This window comes from Tachysurus vachellii, chromosome 5 (genome assembly GCF_030014155.1).
Source record: "Tachysurus vachellii isolate PV-2020 chromosome 5, HZAU_Pvac_v1, whole genome shotgun sequence".
NCBI lineage: Eukaryota > Metazoa > Chordata > Actinopteri > Siluriformes > Bagridae > Tachysurus > Tachysurus vachellii.
The window spans coordinates 12,455,405-12,472,689 of NC_083464.1; the positions used below are offsets into that span (position 1 = coordinate 12,455,405).

The 17,285-nt window shown below is 38.7% G+C and overlaps 1 protein-coding gene across 4 annotated transcripts; it reads right to left on the reverse strand.

Annotated features, from left to right (window-relative positions):
• Nucleotides 1–5,088: 5,088 nt before the first annotated feature.
• Nucleotides 5,089–17,190, reverse strand: pik3r4 (phosphoinositide-3-kinase, regulatory subunit 4). 4 transcript variants are annotated; one of them, XM_060869804.1, is made up of 21 exons: nt 16,948–17,190; nt 15,105–15,865; nt 14,881–15,014; nt 14,171–14,780; nt 13,940–14,074; nt 13,559–13,780; nt 13,276–13,449; nt 13,018–13,163; nt 12,727–12,930; nt 12,024–12,225; nt 11,928–11,948; nt 10,471–10,568; nt 9,880–10,102; nt 9,437–9,602; nt 8,374–8,538; nt 7,984–8,195; nt 7,748–7,879; nt 6,953–7,053; nt 5,950–6,038; nt 5,617–5,737; nt 5,089–5,524 (listed from the first exon to the last, which is right to left on the reverse strand). In XM_060869804.1, exons 2-21 carry the CDS (start codon nt 15,820–15,822, stop codon nt 5,354–5,356), a joined length of 4,044 nt encoding a protein of 1,347 aa, XP_060725787.1. In that variant the 5' UTR covers nt 15,823–15,865; nt 16,948–17,190; the 3' UTR covers nt 5,089–5,353. The 4 variants fall into 4 exon arrangements, with proteins under 4 accessions (XP_060725787.1, XP_060725785.1, XP_060725788.1 ...); XM_060869802.1 differs by having other exon boundaries at nt 10,348–10,568; nt 16,948–17,189; XM_060869805.1 differs by lacking the exon at nt 11,928–11,948 and having other exon boundaries at nt 16,948–17,188.
• Between the last annotated feature and the right edge of the window lie 95 nt (nt 17,191–17,285).

Here is a 17,285-nt window from a genome sequence, read left to right on the forward strand (position 1 = left end):
AATCAGAATCAGAATCAGGTTTATTGGCCAAGTGTGTTGACAAACACAAGGAATTTGTTCCTGCTGTTTGTGACTCTCAAAAGTACAGACATAAATAACACTATACTATACAAGACAAGACTAAACAGACTATACAAGACAATACAGACAATGTGATACAATATAGACAGTACGAGTATTAAATATGAATACAGAATATATGACTGATCAGTTATGTACATAAAGTGTGAGAAGTGCATGGTAGTGCAAATAACCATTTAGTGCAAATGGTATTGTGCAATATTATGCTTTTTGTGCAATATGCAGCAGCAGTAGTGTGTGTAACATACACGGATGATGTGATGACTAACAGTTCTGATAATGCAGTACTTATGCTATGAAGCAGGGAATATAATTATGGTGATTTGTTAATCATGATGATTGCCTGTGGAAAGAAACTGTTCCTGTGTCTGGCAGTTTTGGTAAGCAAAGTTCTGTAGCGCCTGCCAGAAGGGAGGAACTGAAAGAGGTTGTGTCCAGGGTGTGAAGGGTCAGTAGTGATTTGTCCTGCCCAGTTTCTGGTTCTTGTATTGTACAAGTCTTGGGGAGAGGGGAGGGGAGCCCCAAATATTTTTTCTTTTAAATGTGCGTTGCAGTCTGTTTCTGTCCTGTTTTGTTGCTGCAACAAACCAGATGGTTATGGATGTGCACAGGACAGATTCAATGACTGCAGTATAGAACAGCATCAACAGCTCTTGAGGCAGACAATACTTCCTTAATTGATGTAGAAAGTACATCCTCTGCTGGGCCTTTTTGTTTATGGAGTTTATGTTGCACTCCCATTTCAGGTCTTGGGAAATGGTAGTGCCCAGAAACTTGAAGGCCTTGAGGGGTCTTTCCTAAAGTCCACTATCATCTTCACAATTTTGAGGGTCTTTAGCTTTCGCATACCATCCTGGTGCTGCTCTCCCTCCACTGGCTTCTGGTAGCTGCACGTATCAAACATGATGCTTGCCTACAAAGCCAAAAATGGACCAGCTCCCTCTTACCTTAAAGCCCTCATCACTCCTCGCTTTCTCTTCTGGCACCAAGGTGGTAGAATGAACTTTCCCTAGGGGTCTGGACAGCTGAGTAGTCACTGCCTATCTTCAAACTTTCTCCCCTGATTTTGTATGTGTAAAAAAATAAAAAATAAAAAATAAATAAAAACTTTGAACAATGTTTTAGGCTCATGGTATCTTAAGTCTGTAACCAAGTGGACCAGAGTTAATGTATTCAATGATAGAGACTTAAAAGCACTTTTGCACGTCTCTTTGGATAAGGGCGGCTGACAAATGCTGTAAATGTAAATGTGAATGCTGAAGATGAAGATGCACAGGAGCTCAAACCATTTAATACATCTAGAGCCTTTTGCTAGGAAGAGTGGCATAAATTAGCAGAATCAATTTGCTTTTTAGTTAGTAGAGTCACTCACCCTCAAAAGACTGTGTATTACAAGCAGAAGGTATTTTCACAAAGTGTTAGGTAAGTGCTTTTTTTCTTTAAAAAATTAGTTTTTCAGTTAAATTTTGTTGATTGCTACAACAGATTAAAGCTGGTAATATATCAGATGATTTATCTTGGTTTCATTCTTTATCACAAAAAAACTACACTTTTAAAAGTGCCATTTATATCCATTGTAAAATTATCAATGGTATTATATGTGGTGTGATTTATTATATGTGTTTCATCATGCATTAGTTTCTTAAAAGAAGTGATCACAATATATTTTTAAAACTTGTGAATCAAATCCATTAAATTCCATATTCTCTGTTTTAAATTAGGAATCACATTATTTAGACCTTGATACATTCATACATTGTAAGAATTTTAGGAAAAACATATAACACTTTAATTGCTGTACTTATTGCTACACTGAAATTAAAATGAATACTTTTATTCCCCAGAGGGACTACTGAAGAAACCTTAACGGTTCTCATTTTTCAACTTTCATAACAACTTTCTAGCTAAACTTGCCATTATCCTATTACACACTAAACATTCCTGCATTCTTTTCACTTTACCATATTTGGCTTTATTTTGGTAGGGCAGCAATGTCAAAACTACTATTTTTCAGTGCTTTGTCTGTGCATTATGAGAAGAGCTTCATTATTCCTTAGAATTTGTTTATAGAGCACGTGGCACTCAAAATGATAAAATGTGTAATTCTACTAAATTTATATTAGAAAATAATAATTTGTGATATAACGTGTCCTACATTTTCCTGGAATAAAATATTTCTTTGGGCTTTTAGTCTGTATATTTTAAAGCACAAGATAATGAAAATTAACATACAGTACAACCCAACAAATGGAAACAGATGCCGAATAAACAAAAATAAGGAAACAAAAATAGACTAAAAAGGTGGGGTTCAGGTTGGCAGGAGTTTATAAGACTGACTGCACAGAAGTGTCTGGTAATGAGACTGACTGCACAGAAGTGCCTGGAAAAAGTTGTCCAGTCTTGTTTCTTGGTCCAAGTTTTAATTTCATTATAGGGGAATTCCAAGCATTTGTGAACAAAAGGTCCATGTAGACACATGTATCTCTAAGCATCTATTATTTTAGCTGGTAAAAATCATCTTTTTGCCTTTTTCTGAAATTAGAGATGTATGTCTCAGAGCTTCAGGCTTTTTGGGTTGGATCCTGAGCACAGGTTACAGGTTACAAGTTTTCATGGATTTTGTTAACTCTTCCAGTTATTTCCTCCTGTCCAAACATGCAAGTAGGTGAAGATATGTCGTCCCATGTGTGAATAACTATATGACAGAATGTGTGCATGGTGCCCTGCGATAGACTGTCATCAAATCTTGAGCCAGTGTGAAATCTCCTGCTTTGTTACAGTGTTACAGAGGTGGGTTCTGGACCCACATTGACGCTGACAAGATAAATTGGGTATTAAAGATGAACAATGTACATGTATATACTTAAAATATATTTATGTATACTCTCTAGTTTGTGGATATTGACAAGACAATGTGCTTACTGGGTGTCACTGGAAAACATTGGACTATTCTAAAGTGGCCTTGTATGAGCCCTGACCTCAATCCTATTGAGCATCTTTGGAAGGAGCTGAAACATGCCGTCTGGAAAAGACACAATTCGAACCGGAAACAACTGGAGCAGTTTGCTCATGAGGAGTGGGCCAAAATACCTGCTGAGAGGTGCAGAAGTCTCATTGACAGATACAGGAATCATCTGATTGCAGTGATTGCCTCAAAAGGTTGTGCAACAAAATATTAAGTTAGGGGTACCATCATTTTTGTCTAGGCCTGTTCCATGAGTTTAATTTTTTTAAATAATTCTGTTCAAGCATGGTTGAAGTCTGACTTTCATTGGTTAACATTCATAGAATTTTTATTTATTATTACTTTTGTCAGATTAAAGTTTTTTCTGTGACCATTGTGAGTTTTTCTTTCATTGACTGAAGGGTACCAACAATTTTGTCCACGTGTGTAAGTGGCAAAAATAGGGAAATAATAAACACTAAATAATACAGTGTAGTAATGGAGTAAATACACTGCAACCTAGTCAGTGAGAAACAGGTGTCAGTAGAATAAACAAGGGAACAAGTAGGAGCCAGGTATAACTAAACACCATGGTAACATTGAAAAGAGAATAAAACAGGCAACCCAGAACACAGCAACCTTTCTATTTAATTAGTCAATTGCACAGGCTCACTGAACTAACTTTATTACCCATCATACCATATATTACCTGATGTAGTTGCATTACATGTCATATATTTAGGTCTTTTTGTTTCACCAGTGTTCCTTCATTACTGAATACACAATAGAGATTTATAACAGATTATATGTGGACACTTTTTTTTCCAACTGTAAATAACATTTCATTATACATTTTCAATTGTTCTTCCAAGGACAGGTTTTTATATGACAAGAAAACACAGATATTTACCCCTGCCTTTATGAAATCAACAATGTGAGGCATTGAACATTTGGGGCCCATCACCATGGTGAGATCCAAAGAGCTTTCTGAGGCCTTCAGAAAGAAGACTGTTGATGCTCATGAGTCTGGTAAGGAATATAAAATATCTCAAAAGAATTTGTAATCAGCTATTCCACAGTCCAAAAATCATTTACAAATGGAGAACATTTGAAACAACTGCCAACATGGCCAGTACAGGCCGTCCAAGCAAATTCACCCCCAGGAGCAGACTGTAAGATGCTTAAAGAAATTTCTTCCAGTTGATGTTAGAAACTGGTAGATGGCTACAAGGAACGTTTCATTGAGGTTATTTCAGCCAAAGGGGTTAATACAATCTATTAGTGTCTTAGTTGTCTCAGTATAATGAGGGAAAAGTGATTATATTTAAAATTCTACATTGTGTTAAAGAGATCTATATTTCCAATTATGAGTCTATCAAATATACCTGTTACAATAAAGAGTAAGAAGTGTGCCTTCGCTACCTGCATGAATTCAGTTGGTTAAATAATCACAAGTACTTTTATATAATCAGAAGTACTATTATGTCAACAATATCAACTGTTGACATGCAACTCTTGGTGTCCAAATGTTCATTTTTAAAATTGTATTAATATCTAATGCTTGTTTGTGGAAGTATGATACTTTGATAGTGCTCTTACTTAAGTTAGAAAATTTAAGCCAGCACATTGGGGAGATACCATGGGAGAAATATGTTACAGTATTTTATCCAGTTAACTGAAACAAAAAAAAGATTTTAGTGATCTCCTACCCAGAAGTAATATTGAGCCCCTTATTCTCCAGTTATTCTGCTGAATTGTCAATGCTTCTACATTAATATTTTTTAATAGATTAAAGATTGCATCTTTTCAAACTCACACTTTTCAAACTCAAACTTTAGATTCCAAATCTATTCGGTTAATATTCGGGAACATTTGCTCTATTCACAAAAATTCCCACTGTGATTGTGAAATGTGATTAGTTTAATTTGATCAGGCAAGAAACTAATGTTTCTATGATCTAATAGCAGAGTGACAAATTTTGAATTTTATAACCTTTGATTTTGTTTCAGTTAATGTTTTATACAAATTAAGCTGTAGATATAATTGACACTTAAAGAAAGACATCTACCCTAAATCTTTATTGCATAATACTGATGATCAAAACCATTTGCTCATGAATGTACACTAAAACAATGTATAGCTAATATGCCTGTGTCTAATTACAATGCAAGATATTAACTTTTACAATTTGCATATACACACGACAATTGAAACGCATAATTAATTTGAAATAGTAATCTTGTTAAATAGCATACATGATGATAACATTGACATCTATTGCACATTATCATTGCGTGACTTCCACATAGGTGGCATTATTGAGTATTCTCACTTCCAGACTTTCACAATACCATCTCTAGAGGAGGTAACGATGAAGCCTTGGGTTGTCTGGAAGGTGGCAATGTCAGTAATAATGTCATGGTGGCCCACAGGCAAGGACTCTGGACCTCGGCGCGGGGCATCCTCTGTGGCACCGGCCTTTTGCTTACTGTGAATCTCCTATTAATACAGAACGGTGGATGTTTTTATATTAATAAAAGCATAGCACAGATAAATGACAGAGACAGAAAAAAAATATCAAAGAATCAAACCTGTACTACTTCAGTCCCCTCAATAATCTTGCGGTTGTAGAATACAGAGGGACAGTGTAAGGAGTCGTTGGCACCACCAGCAACAATATATGACCTTTCTGGGTATGCAAGGTCCCAGAATCTGAAAAGAACATTTGTAATATTTGATCATATTCACAACATCTGATATTGACAGGAAAGCACTGTATTCCAGCCATTTCATTTTGTACCTCACTCTAAGTGTGTGTTTCATATGTGAGAATAACTACCTTAAGAACTTCAAAAACTTAAAAATGTTTTGTTTACATTTTTTATAAGAATTATTAAAGAACTAAATAGTGTGGGTAGACATACCTTATTCTCATGTCTGATCCAGCCGTGAGTAGGAGAGGGTTGCCATCAGCAGGGCTGCAGTATATTCCATGGACACTATGAGGGGATGGCTATAACACAAAACACAGTTTTATGTAAGAAGGCTATCTTTATCCTGCTCTTTTATAACACCAGTTTGCCAGTTTAAGAGATACACTGCATCTTTTGACAGTAGTCAAATACAATCCGCAATTTGACTGGTGTGTGTGTTAAATCATGCAGATAAGCCTTTATAGCAATAGCTAACAATTAATTCATCACAAATCACTATTAAACAGGTTTGGTGTGAAAATAAAAAAGAAATTATTAACTGGAAACACTTGCAGATTTGTATCTGTTTCTACAAGAGAAACAGACAAGCCACAACTCTGCAAATCACATGCAAATCTGGTGTACAGAAGGTCAATCTCAAAACCACTTAATGGACTTTGACACTAATACAAATACTGTGTTGTAGTAAAATATCAAAGCAGCAACACTAGAGAAAATGCCTTATTAGGCTGTCTAAGAGCTATCCTGTTACATGTGAACAGTGCAGGCTGGTGGTAGAATATAATGATGTGAGGAATGTTTTTCTAGCAAACAAAAGGGCCTCTGACACTCACCAGACTTTCTATCTAACTTTCTATCTAAACAGCATTCCATACCTGAATCTGACATATTTTCACCCCACTGGCTACAGTTTTTCTACAATCAATTGGATTGTTTGGCAATGCAAGATATCATAAGCCAAGTGTTTATTACTAAATAGTTCTATGAAGTTTTTGCTTTTGTGGCCTGCATAATTTCTAGATGTACACAATTAGGTATCTGTGCAGATTTCTTTACAACACAATCATGCATTTGCATGGTATAAATGTTTAGCACAATGTAACCATCAACCTGTAGAGTTGAATAAAGCAATTCTGAAAGCCAAAAGAGGTGTATCTAAAAATCTGGCAGATGACTAACATTTTGTAGGTGTGAAGGAAGAGTTGCTACATGCCTGCATCTCTGAGAGAGGTGGAGCAGAGCTAGCCCACAGAGTAAACTTCCTGTCTCCTGTCTCCATGTCCCACATTGAAACCTCATTGTTTCCTTGGACAGCTAGACAACACAGCAGCAAAATTATTATTTTCATCGGCTATGGACAAACAAAGGAAGTTTTTTGTACAGAAAGAAAATATTTTACAGAAAATTTAAATTTCTAAGATCAGAACTATGCCTATTCAACAAAAATGTTTTGGGGTGTACAGTTAACTAAATGAGATCTTTGGAAAACGGCCTTATCAATAGATTTCAAAGTCTGTTCATTTCATTTCTAGGTCGCTACTATAGAAGAAGCTCACATTCTTTCAGACAGTATCGGTCTGGTCACAGTGGCTGGCACTGGCAGGTTAAAGTTTATTTTTTCCCTCTATTTGTAACACATTTTTATTGCAAAGTCCACACTGATTTGTTTCTGTTTACTCTCCACAGAGTATCTTTCACAACTTGTTCATTTCTGCTTTCCATTTGCTTAATATCTTGTTAAACTTTCCTGGTAGTAAACAAGACTCACAAGTCATGTCTGCTTAAACACCCTGTGTTGACTTTCACTTCTGGCAAATTCATTGGTAAAGCATAAATATTTACAGAATTATCAAAATGTGTTTTTTCGGTCAAGTTTTTTTTTTATATTTATTTAACATTTTCTGGGTTTTTTGCCCCTCATCACTGCCTGGTATTTTAGAGTCACGGATAACCCTGCTGCAATAAAAAAAAAAATACTTTAAATACATAATTATATAAAGCACCTCACCTGTTATCACCGAGGACTGATAAAGGGGATGCATAAGCAGACGTCTGATTCGGGCTCGGGCTGGATGGGAGTGGTTGGAGATTGGCAGCTGAAATCGCATATCCCAACAAGCCATTGTTCCATTACTTGTACCTTTAATCAAACAGATTCACATGAACCTTAGTAAGATTTCATAAATGGGACTCTGTATTACAGTAATTAAAAAAACAACAAGGTATGCATTTAAGAATGCTTACCCACACACAACCAGCATTGGTGCATGTCGACGGCAAAGGAAGTGATGAGGCCAAGGCGCAGATCATGGCGGAGAGTCCAAGCATTGGTGTTGCTGCGCAGGTCCCAGCCCACTAAAGAGCCATTCACTGTAGCGTAGGCCAGCACGGACTGAGCCCCAGAATTAAAATGATGCATATCCACTACACAGCCATCTTCCTTCAAGTCCAGGAACCTGCAAACAGCATTGGAAATGGTTGAAAGATTTATTAAGGTGGGTTAAATCGGATCGGATCTGTCACAGGGTCTGCAACTGTTATTACATATCTGGAATGCAACTGAGCCTTCATAACCCCTCTCATATCCGCGTAGTGTTTTCATGGCAATTGAAATTTACAGTTGATATTACTTACCTGGTCTGACATGGCTGCACCTTGGGGGATTTGGGTGGTTTGTGGGCCTCAACTGCAAGAAGCTGAATGGAGCCATTATCTGAAGCAACAGCAAGATAATGTGACCCTTGACAGAAGGTCAAGGTTTTCACATGACCGCCGATACGTGAATATGTGAGCACTGACCTAAAAGACAAGTGTTCTGACTTAATGGAATAGCTATTAAACAAGCCAAAACATTCTATTTTCAATGACAACCACAGGGAACATGTTCTTTAACTTTTTATCGATTAAACATGATTATTGAGTCAGAAAAGAAAAATATTATGTTTGCAAGTTGCCCTGATAATTATGGTATAGTATTTACCAGTCAAAGCTGTATCAGAGATTTCAAGTCAGAATTGGTAGGAAATCTGTCCACATATATATATGATTTGTTTGATTTGTTTTTTGTGTGGCTAACAATATCTGTTCAAGCTAGTGAACAAAATACACAGTGGACACAAATCAGTTAATCAAAAAAATGTTACCAGGCATTACTGTTGATCTCTACACAATATTTTAACTGCAAGCTAGAGTCTTCATTTTAGCTAGGTGTCAGCCGTAGGGCTACAAATAGGCATGTAGAAAGCAACCGAATTCAAAGAAGAGCAACAATTTTCACTTTAACCGGAGTTTATATGTTAGCGATATAGTTGGAGTTTGGTGACTAGTTCATTAGGTTATAGGTTATGTGCTGCTTATGCTACCAATGAATAAGTAAATATATAAAATAACATATTGTGGATATTGCATTGACTGCTGCTTGTTCAGGGAGTCACAATAAGAACCATCTCACAGTAGCTGAAAGACAAGCTCTTAATGTGCATTGTGCAGTTTGAGAAGTTCAAACTTGAATTTTATATGAATGTGTGCGTTTGCAGCTGTGACTGTAATGCATGAATGAAAAACACAGCCCAAAGCATTTCACAAAAAAAGTCTACCACAAAAAGTTTGCAATAGCAAGATTTTTGTATTTGAATGAGTAAAATCCCAAAATCCTATATAGGTTTCAAGGGCAAGGTCCTATATAATGTTAATCTACCTTGTGGTTGTTGTCTTGCCCTCCATTTTCTGACTGTCCCAAATCTTCACAGTACCATCATTGGAGCATGTAGCAAAGATAGAGTGCTCATCAGACACTCGAATACGGTTCACAGCTGATTTATGTTCATGGAGATGAGCTACCAACAGGCCTTTAGGATGCCAACCTGTAGAAATAAATCATTTTGTTTTATTGCAATGCTAAAAGAAATCATCAAAACATGTAACTTAATAAATCTGGGAAATAAGGAAGAGCAATATATTTTACAACGTGTTAGTCAGCCTTCAGAACGACTGTGGTATTTCCGAGGAAGCATCTGCTGTCTATTAAATGTGTCATTCATTCTTCTCTGCTGTTTATTGTGGCTTACTTGCATAACATGTTCAAGTCTCAGCTAAAGAATCCCAGATGTAATATCAGAAAGAATAGACTCGGCTTTAAACCTGGCAATGGAGGTCTGCTCTCCCACTCCGCACTCTCCATCATTTGCTTGGCCATGCGCTCTGCATTGCATTGCTCCCTCTTTTGCTGCACTAGCTGCTGAAGCTCAGCTTTGCATGTAGTCACGCGCCGCTGGTAGGTAGATGCGCCACTCATTGACTGCACTACCTGAACTGCGGGGGTCGCTGTGGCTTTCCGGGTCTGAATGCCTCCACCTTCCGGCATCTAGTGTAGGAACAGAAAAAAAAAGGAGGACTTTAATAGTTTTGCGAAGTTAAGCAATAAAATGGTGATATGTTTATGGCACATGGATAAAGGTTATAAGGAGGTCAAGAGAAGTACATGTCTATGGAGGATGGAAAGAATGCTAAAACAGGGATTAATAAAAACAAAGAAACAGTAACAAAAAGATGTAGAGTAAAACGGAGGGAGGCAGAGAGAGATAGTGTGTAGTCGGCTTAGCAGTCGACCTGAGCTGAGGATGGAACATGAGGGAGGTTAAGAGTCTGGGAGGAACTCTCTGATCGCAGACACCCTCCTGCCAGAGTCCCGTTGGGTTCCCCAGCACCGCTTGCAAGTAGAACAGTAGGTACCGTCGACAGAGCTGGCGCAGAGCTGGGAGGGTCCAGAGAACCGAACATGCTCTTCCACTCTTCATTTAAATTTGAGTCTTGCTTTGTGTGTTTACGAGCTGATAAAGAAGTGAAAGAAAAAAGACAGTTTTACCCAACCTTGGATTTGAATTCTTTTCTCGACATATTCTGTATATTTCAGGTTGTTAACACACTAGGGTAATATACACATACTGACCAGGAAAGGACATTTGCTCATTTGATTGTCAATTATCAGCGAGTGATTATCAATAGTGAGGTGATGGTGACATGACATACGTGACGTGACATACAGCTAAGTATGGTGACCATACTCAGAATTCGTTCTCTGCATTTAACCCATCTAAAGTGCACACACACAGCAGTGAACACACACACCGTGAACACACACCCGGAGCAGTGGGCAGCTATTAATGCTGCGGTGCCCGGGGAGCAGTTGGGGGGTTCGGTGTCTTGCTCAAGGGCACCTCGGTCGTGGTATTGCCGGCCCGAGACTTGAACCCACAACCTTAGGAGTCAAACTCTCTAACCATTAGGCCACGACTTCCCCAGTCGTAATAGTGTAACAGCAGTGGCAAAGCACAAATTCAGGTCATCGGTTCATGTGAATATTAAGTTTCAATTTATGGCATTTGGCAAACGCCCTTATCCAGAGCAAATGTTCACATTAAACAACTGAATAACAACTGTTGTGGATGTCAAATTGGCTGGTTTGTGTATTTCAAAAATTTCAAAAAGAAAAAACATCCAGTTAGTGGTGGTTATACAAGTAGAAATGTCTTGATGAGAGAAGTCAGAGAAGAACTGCTTTAAGCTGATAGCAAGTGGTCAGTGAGTGTATAATGATAATATAAAAATTACACATTTAAGATGTATAACATTATATTTCAAAGAACATTGTATATTGCAATGAAACGTCAACACTATTATTTTTAAGACAAAATGAATTCATTTTTGATTGAAATTCACTCTCTACCCATACACTAATTATATGCAGTAAAAACATACACTATGCACTAAATGTAAAAGCAGTTAGGTAACTGTTATTTTCATGTCATATAGAAAATTGAATTCAAAATACAGGGCATCAGTAGATCAGAACAGGACTTGTAGGGTGCTCCAAATGCCACAAGATGTGGATGATGCCATACTAAAAAGAATTAACTACATTTTGGCTATTAATTTCATTGGTTCACTTGTATGCAGTTCAGCCCTTTGACAAGCCACCTTCACGTTACTGCAATATACAAGCTGTAACAAGAAAACATTATTAATCTGTTGATTTTAGCCAGCATATTTCTGGTAGAAGGGGGACAGAATGTAGTTCAATAGATCAGTATGCATATGGCCGAAATAAACTAACATGACAGCAATAAGTCTGGATTTTTAATTCCACTACAAAAAAGAAAGCCATTGTTACTAAAAGCTAAATAATATACCAGAAACAGTAGAGATGAAGTCTGCAAGGAATAGAAAAAACATTACATGTTATACTGCATTCTGTAATCGATACTAATAACACTAATAACTAATACCTCTTTTGTCCTCAGACTCCTGCTTTGGTCTGATCAGATCCACCTGACGCCCAGTGATACCCAGCAAGCCCAGTTCAATAACTCCACTCTGTGCCCCATCATTCATGTGGGTCTGGTCCACTATGTTAGCTTTGGCTTTGCTAGACTTCAGCATGAAGTCTTTTAGAGCCAAGAGTTTGTCTTCCTCAGACTCGGTCATTCCCTATAAGAAATTAAAAGGGTGTTAATCCCTTTACATCCCACTGATCCAAAGTTAGTGCACAACTGATGAGGTACACCTGTTACTAAAATACATCATGGAGAATCTGCTGCTAACATGCCGGGAAGGAACACAGAAGCCTTAATACAGTTTTGGGGCTTTCCTTACAAAGTTAACAGCTGTTAATGACCCTGAAGCCTTCATCAACACATTTCATCCATCACCATGCATAAAGACTAGAACCTGAATAATTGGTCCTATATCCTCATACTCTATTTTGTGACAACACTCAAAAAAGCTTTGGATTGTAGTGCATGGAACTCCAGAACTAACTGGACAAATGATAATGAGGATGATGATGATAGACCAGTTCACATACTTGCTAACTTCTTTCTACTGTCTAATACATGGCCAGTTCCACAGATTTTAATAGACCACGGTATATACCACTAGTTTCTAAATAAGCAGCATTGTTGTATAAATCATATCCACTTGTTTAAAGACCTGTGATAGAAGCTTCTTGAGAAGTTGAGCAATAGCAGGATCTTCAGGAATGGGGCACTCAGGGATGGAGCCATTGCGCTTCTTCTGCCGAAGCAGCAAGTGTCTGAAGAGGCTGCTAATGTCTTTGGAACGAAGTGCATAGTCAAAGATGGAGCGGCTTACAGGTTCTTTAAGTACACTCAGAAGCACTATCTCCTTATCAATCTGTCAAATAAAAAAAAACATTTTCACTGTGAAATGAGAACCCAAATTGTTACCTTTAAGAAGTGGGATTTTAATTTGCAATCTCACCTGTATAATAGGCTGTGTAATAAAGGGGTTAAGGTGTGGCATTAGCTTGCAGTACACATCAGCGATGTTTAGATGTTGGGCAACCACAGTTATGAACCCCACAGCTCCATAACGGATCCATAAATTGGGGTGGCACAAGAAAGGGGCTGGCAGGACAACACATGCACATAATGTTACATATTATTACATGTTATACAGACACATAGAATATGTATTTTCAGTGTAGAAGTTAATCTAAACATAAGCAGTTTATCTTACCAATGTCACCGACAAACTCATAGATGTGGGTTTTCTGTAGGAGTCCCAGCTGGCACATGCAAGTCAAAGCATTAAGAGCTTTATAGATGACAAACTCCTCCACATCACTCAGACCTTGCTGTAGTAGAGGCTTTAGGATGGATGAGCTCTGCCATCCCACATAAGCTGCTACACCTGTAAAAAGTAGAGAAAGGTGTGCATATTTAAGTCTGTAACCTTTTTTCAGGGCATGTTCAAGATGATCAAGCAACGTTGACTGTTCTGTTTTTTATAAATATCTCACCCACAATACTGTCAAAGAAAGCTCCACGGAGATGCCAGTCATTCTTGTCATTTAGAAAGGTGATCATATGGGAAAGTAGTACGTCATTAGCCTTCTGTCTACCAAAAAACACACATAGACGTGTGATGCCATTTTCCATCAGCGTCTGTTTCACAATGTTCTCCGGGTCACTAAGGAGTGTCACCACTTTCTGCTGAACCATCTCATGCAATGCCTGCAGCTCTGTGAGACCAATATTATAGACCAATATGAATGAAAAAATTAAATTACAAGTATTCTCAATAGTTTTTTTATCATAACATAAACAAACTGTATATTACCTAATTAATATTTGAAATTCTGATGTTTTAATAGAAATGTAAATGACTGATAGACATGTACCTGAATCGTAGTTTTCATTGGGATGAAGAGATTCCTCTGCATCATCTCCATTTACATCCTGTTCACAATTGAGATTGTTCTCCTGCACCAACTCTAAAAAGCGTAGTGCCGTTTCTGCCAGATGAGCAATGTTTTCTAGTGCAGAAAATCATACCAGTTCAGTTAACATCATGACTTCTCAGTGTGTCTTCTCAGTAATCACAGAGTATGCATCGCTTTCACTTATCTTACCTGCATAAGCAAGTCTGACAATTGTAGCTTCATCTTGGGCCAAGTGGGCAATGCCAGGCAGAATGTACTCTGGATAAATGTTGACATCATTACGGGGCACCTCTTTGACCAGAGCCAGCACTTTAGCCAGTGTGCGCACAGCTTCTGCCCTGACCCGAGGCACTGAGTCATTGCAGAAGTGAAGTAAGTAAGGAGTGATTCTATCTAGCAGGATTTCCACACTTAACCTGCTGGCCAGATGAAACACCAAATCTAATGCCGCCAGCTTAGAATCACAAAATCGCAGATTTTGCAGACAGGAAGTGATTACTGACACCAGAATCACTAGACCATGTTCTTTGCTTGATCCAATCTCCTGAGAAGCCTTCTCTTGTATCTCAGACTTTCCTGCCTGCCCGCCTCCACACAGGTTATGGAGGATGTTCTCCAGATCTTTTCGAATCACCAACACTCGCTCATCTGCAGACTGGAAGGTCTCTTTAGCAAACTGGGCCATGTAGGGTTGAAGAAAGTTGTAAAAGATGTCAGGAAAGGCTTTGCCTCGTTGCTGTTTTAAGTATTCCTCCGCTGTCAAGCGTTTTTCAGGTTCTCGCTGTATCATCTGGCCTACCTGTGACAAATACATACACACTGAAGGAATGCCATACTGAGAGTATTGAAAATTATATCTCTTGTTGAATGTTGAATATGTGAAAAATAAGTCCAAATACCAGCTCTCGGATACTCTTGTCTTCAATTTTCATCAGGACTTGTTCGGTTTGAAAATGGCCTTTGCGATAAGCCAGCAACTGTGAGAGATCAAATAGTGGGACCCCTTCTGTAAATAGTTCTGCAATTACACAACCTGTGAAACAGAAACAAAATGTGAAATGCTTTACATACCTTTCAACAAAGTATATATACATATATAAAAAAGTTGTTTTGTTTTTTTTACCAGCGGAGAAAATGTCCATTGGTTGTTTGAGCTCTCCTCTGGTCCTCTGGCTGTTGTTGCTGAGATCCATTAGTGGTGTTGTCTGGTCACTCTCTGTGGCAAACATACTGCCATCCACAAACCGCTCTGGAGCTATGTAGCAAGTTCTCCTTCGAGATGTATCAAAGAAATAGTTGAAATCTGCCGGATTGTCCTCAGGCAGATACGTTGGCTTAAAACTAGCAAAGTCTGTAAGCAACACCCAGTTCCAGCTCGTCACCATAATATTCTCAGTTTTAATGTCCCCATGACGCACCCCAGATTTATGAGCCTGGTCCACAGCATTAAGGATCTGGAATGCAATCCATTTCTTTTCCACATTATTGAGGAAAGGTCGTGTGCTGATACGGTCATAAAGGTTGTCCCGAACATACTGCCGAAAAAGAATGGCGGCTTTCTCTGAAAGTGTGGCCTTCTGAAAGGGTAAACAATTCTGGCAGGAATGCAGTCGGATCTTCAGTTCTTCCAGCTCCTGTTTGTAGCTGGTTAACGGCAGTGAGGGGTCTTGAATGGCAAATACTTTCACCACCACTAAACCTTCTCTGTGCTTTGCCCTGGCCACCTTGAAAAATCTGGTGCTGCCAAGACTTTTGTCATATTCATATTCATGAATGTCTGAGAAATAGCTGTCAACTGACAATATCTGTGAAGGAGCAATTCCTGCCAGCTGATTTCCCATAGTTTTCTTTTTTAAAGATTTCAGAGAAAATGGATCCAAATCTCTAGATAGAGAGAGAGAGAGAGAGAGAGAGAGAGAGAGAGAGAGAGAGAGAGAGAGAGAGAGATAGACAGACAGACAGACAGAGAGAGAGAGAGAGAGAGAGAGAGAGAGAGAGAGAGAGAGAGAGAGAGAGAGAGAGACAGACAGACAGACAGACAGAGAGAGAGAGAGAGAGAGAGAGAGAGAGAGAGAGAGAGAGAGAGAGAGAGAGAGAGAGAGAGAGAGAGAGAGAGAGAGAGAGAGAGAGAGAGAGAGGCAGACAGACAGGCAGACAGAGAGAGAGAGAGAGAGAGAGAGAGAGAGAGAGAGAGAGAGAGGCAGACAGAGAGAGAGAGAGAGAGAGAGAGAGAGAGAGAGAGAGAGGCAGACAGAGAGAGAGAGAGAGAGAGAGAGAGAGAGAGAGAGAGAGAGAGAGAGAGGCAGACAGAGAGAGAGAGAGAGAGAGAGAGAGAGAGAGAGAGAGAGAGAGGCAGACAGAGAGAGAGAGAGAGAGAGAGAGAGAGAGGCAGACAGAGAGAGAGAGAGAGAGAGAGAGAGAGAGAGAGAGAGAGACAGACAGAGAGAGAGAGAGAGAGAGAGAGAGAGAGAGAGAGAGAGAGAGAGAGAGAGAGAGAGAAGCAGACAGAGAGAGAGAGAGAGAGAGAGAGAGAGAGAGAGAGAGAGAGAGAGGCAGACAGAGAGAGAGAGAGAGAGAGAGAGAGAGAGGCGCAGAGAGAGAGAGAGAGAGAGAGAGAGAGAGAGAGAGAGAGAGAGCGCAGAATTTTTATTTTATATTTTATTTAGAACTGCAAGACTGTGAAATTGACAGAGAGATCAATAAAAAACTGCAGACACCAGAGTGAGAATAGAGCCAAAGTACTGAACTGTGTGTATTTGGATGTATAGAGAGCAGAATAATACTTAATCACAGTTATCTAGAGACGTCATGTCTCACATTAAAACATGTAACACACACTATGTACACCTAAATCATTAAACAAACACAAAGTCTGACCTTATGTCAAGGTTTTTTTGACAGAGATTTTTACACTTGTTTATACGAGGCTTGCATTATTACCGTTGTACCTACAGTGACTTGTTTACCTGCTTTAATTTCCCAGCACGCAAAGTTATTTCCACGGAGACTGAGCTCTTCTGACTGATAATAATAAACTACAATCTAACGAATAGTTAGACATCTAATGGGTGTAAATACAAATGCATCTGACCGCAAAAAACTGTCATTTACATCCATCGCTCACACGCAATCGCTGATTGTTTTTGACCAGGCATACTGTTTGTCAAGCTAATGCTCAATAGCTGATGTGAGGTCAGCATAACGTAGAATCAGGCAGACTTCATCTGTATAGAAATTTCTTAAACCTGATTCTGGATCTGTCAAACTAACCGGAATACGGAAGCCGTCTACTTCCGGGTTACGC

What these genes read in the sequence shown, in the direction of transcription:
- pik3r4 (XM_060869802.1), bottom strand. Translation starts at nt 15,822, where the DNA reads ATGGGAAATCAGCTGGCAGGAATTGCTCCTTCACAGATATTGTCAGTT. An exon ending in TTTCTTTGACAGTATTGTGG is followed by an intron (nt 13,450 to 13,558) that starts GTGAGATATTTA and finishes TACTTTTTACAG; the next exon opens with GTGTAGCAGCTTATGTGGGA. An exon ending in TTACACAGCCTATTATACAG is followed by an intron (nt 12,931 to 13,017) that starts GTGAGATTGCAA and finishes TTTATTTGACAG; the next exon opens with ATTGATAAGGAGATAGTGCT.